This window comes from Nicotiana sylvestris, chromosome 3, assembly GCF_000393655.2.
Source record: "Nicotiana sylvestris chromosome 3, ASM39365v2, whole genome shotgun sequence".
NCBI lineage: Eukaryota > Viridiplantae > Streptophyta > Magnoliopsida > Solanales > Solanaceae > Nicotiana > Nicotiana sylvestris.
The window spans coordinates 33,810,300-33,812,372 of record NC_091059.1 but is presented as its reverse complement, the minus strand read 5'-3'; the positions used below and the strand labels follow the sequence as shown (position 1 = coordinate 33,812,372).

General features: G+C 43.4%; 1 protein-coding gene across 1 annotated transcript; it reads left to right on the top strand.

Annotated features, from left to right (window-relative positions):
* The first annotated feature begins 1,532 nt into the window (after nt 1-1,532).
* Nucleotides 1,533-1,838, top strand: LOC138887213 (uncharacterized). Its single transcript, XM_070168936.1, has one exon. It carries the CDS (start codon nt 1,533-1,535, stop codon nt 1,836-1,838), a length of 306 nt encoding a protein of 101 aa, XP_070025037.1.
* The last annotated feature ends 235 nt before the right edge of the window (nt 1,839-2,073 follow it).

Below are 2,073 nucleotides of genomic sequence, written 5' to 3'. Positions count from 1 at the left end.
TTACCTCAGTAAAAAGTTCACCTCGTATGAGGCCCGGTATTCTTTGTTAGAGCGCACTTGCTGTGCTTTGACTTGGGTAGCTCAGAAGCTGAGGCACTACTTCTGTGCCTATACTACATATCTCATATCAAGGATGGATCCTTTAAAGTACATCTTCTAGAAGCTCATGCCCACTGGCATGCTAGCCAAGTGGCAAATCCTGTTGAGCGAATTTGACATTATTTACGTCACTCAGAAGGCAATCAAGGGACAGGCACTAGCAGATCTCCTTGCTGAAAACCCCGTGGATGGAGAATACAAACCCCTAAAAATGTATTTTCCTAATGAAGAGGTATCCTTCATAGGAGAAGACATTGCGGAATCCTATGACGGTTGGAGAATATTTTTTGATGGAGCAGCAAATTTCAAAAGAGTTGGCATAGGAGTAGTCCTAGTATCAGAAACCGGCCAGCATTATCCGATGTCTGCCAAGCTTAGGTTTCCCTGCACCAACAACATGGCCGAGTATGAAGCCTGCATCCTAGGGCTCAAAATGGTCATTGACATGAACATTCAAGAGTTGCTAGTGATCGGAGATTCAGACCTACTTATACATCAGGTCTGGGAAGAATGGGCAACCAAGAACTCCAAGATACTCCCGTATCTACACTATGTACAGGAATTGAGAAAAAGGTTCACAAACACGGAATTCCAACATGTTCCCAGAGTCCAGAATGAGTTTACCGATGCATTGGCGACCCTGTCCTCTATGATACAACATCCAGATAAAACTTCATTGATCCTATTCCGCTAAAGGTCCATGATCAGCTAGCCTATTGTGCTCAGGTTGAAGAAGAAGCAGACAAAAAGCCTTGGTTTCATGATATCAAGGAATACTTGGTGAAAGGAGAATACCCGGAACTTGCAAATCCTACCCAGAAGCGCACACTTTGGAGGTTATCCAATAATTTCTTTCACAGCGGAGGACTCCTGTATAGCAGGACTCCTGATTTGGGATTACTAAGGTGTGTCAACGCAAAAGAAGCATCCAAGCTATTAGAGGAGATTCATGTAGGGACCTGCGGTCCACATATGAATAGTTTCATCTTAGCAAAGAAGATACTCCGTGCTGGTTACTTTTGGATGACTATGGAAATAGACTGCATCCAGTATGTCCAGAAATGCCATCGCTGTCAGATACACAGAGACATAATAAAGGTTCCTCCAAATGAGCTTAATGCAACAAGCTCACTATGGCCATTTGCTGCCTGGGGAATGGATGTTATTGGACCAATCAAACTTGCCGCATCAAACAGGCACATGTTTATCTTGGTAGAAATTGACTATTTTACCAAATGGGTTGAAGCAGCATCTTATTGAGCAGTAACCAACAAGGTCGTGGCAGACATATCCGCGAACGTATTGTTTGTTGATTCGGGATTCCAGAGTCAATCATTACTGACAACGGCTCCAACCTCAAAAGTGACTTGATGAAAGCCATGTGTGACACTATCAGAATCAGACACAAGAATTCTACAGCCTACAGACCCTAGATGAATGGATCAGTAGAAGCCGCTAATAAGAATATCAAGAAGATATTGAGGAAAATGATTGAGAAGCATAAACAATGGCACGAGAAGTTATCATTTGCTCTTCTAGGTTACCGCACCACAGTTTGTACATCAACTAGGGCAACCCCCTATATGCTGGTTTATGGTACAAAAGCAGTCATTCCCACCGAGGTAGAAATTCCCTCCCTAAGGATCATACAGGAAGCTAAGCTCGACGATGCAGAGTGGGTGAAAAATCGTTATGAGAAGCTAGCCCTCATAGACGGAAAGAGGATGAATGCATTTTGACATGGTCAACTTCATCAGAACAGAATGTCTAGAGCTTTCAACAAAAGAGTCAAGCCAAGACAGTTCACACCGGGCAGCTGGTGTTAAAGAAAATCTTTCCACATCAAGATGAAGCCAAAGGGAAATTCTCTCCCAACTGGCAGGGTCCATACATGGTTCACCGGGTTTTGATAGGAGGATCCCTCATACTTGAAGAAATGGATGGAGAAGTCTGGCCACAACCAATTAATACAAA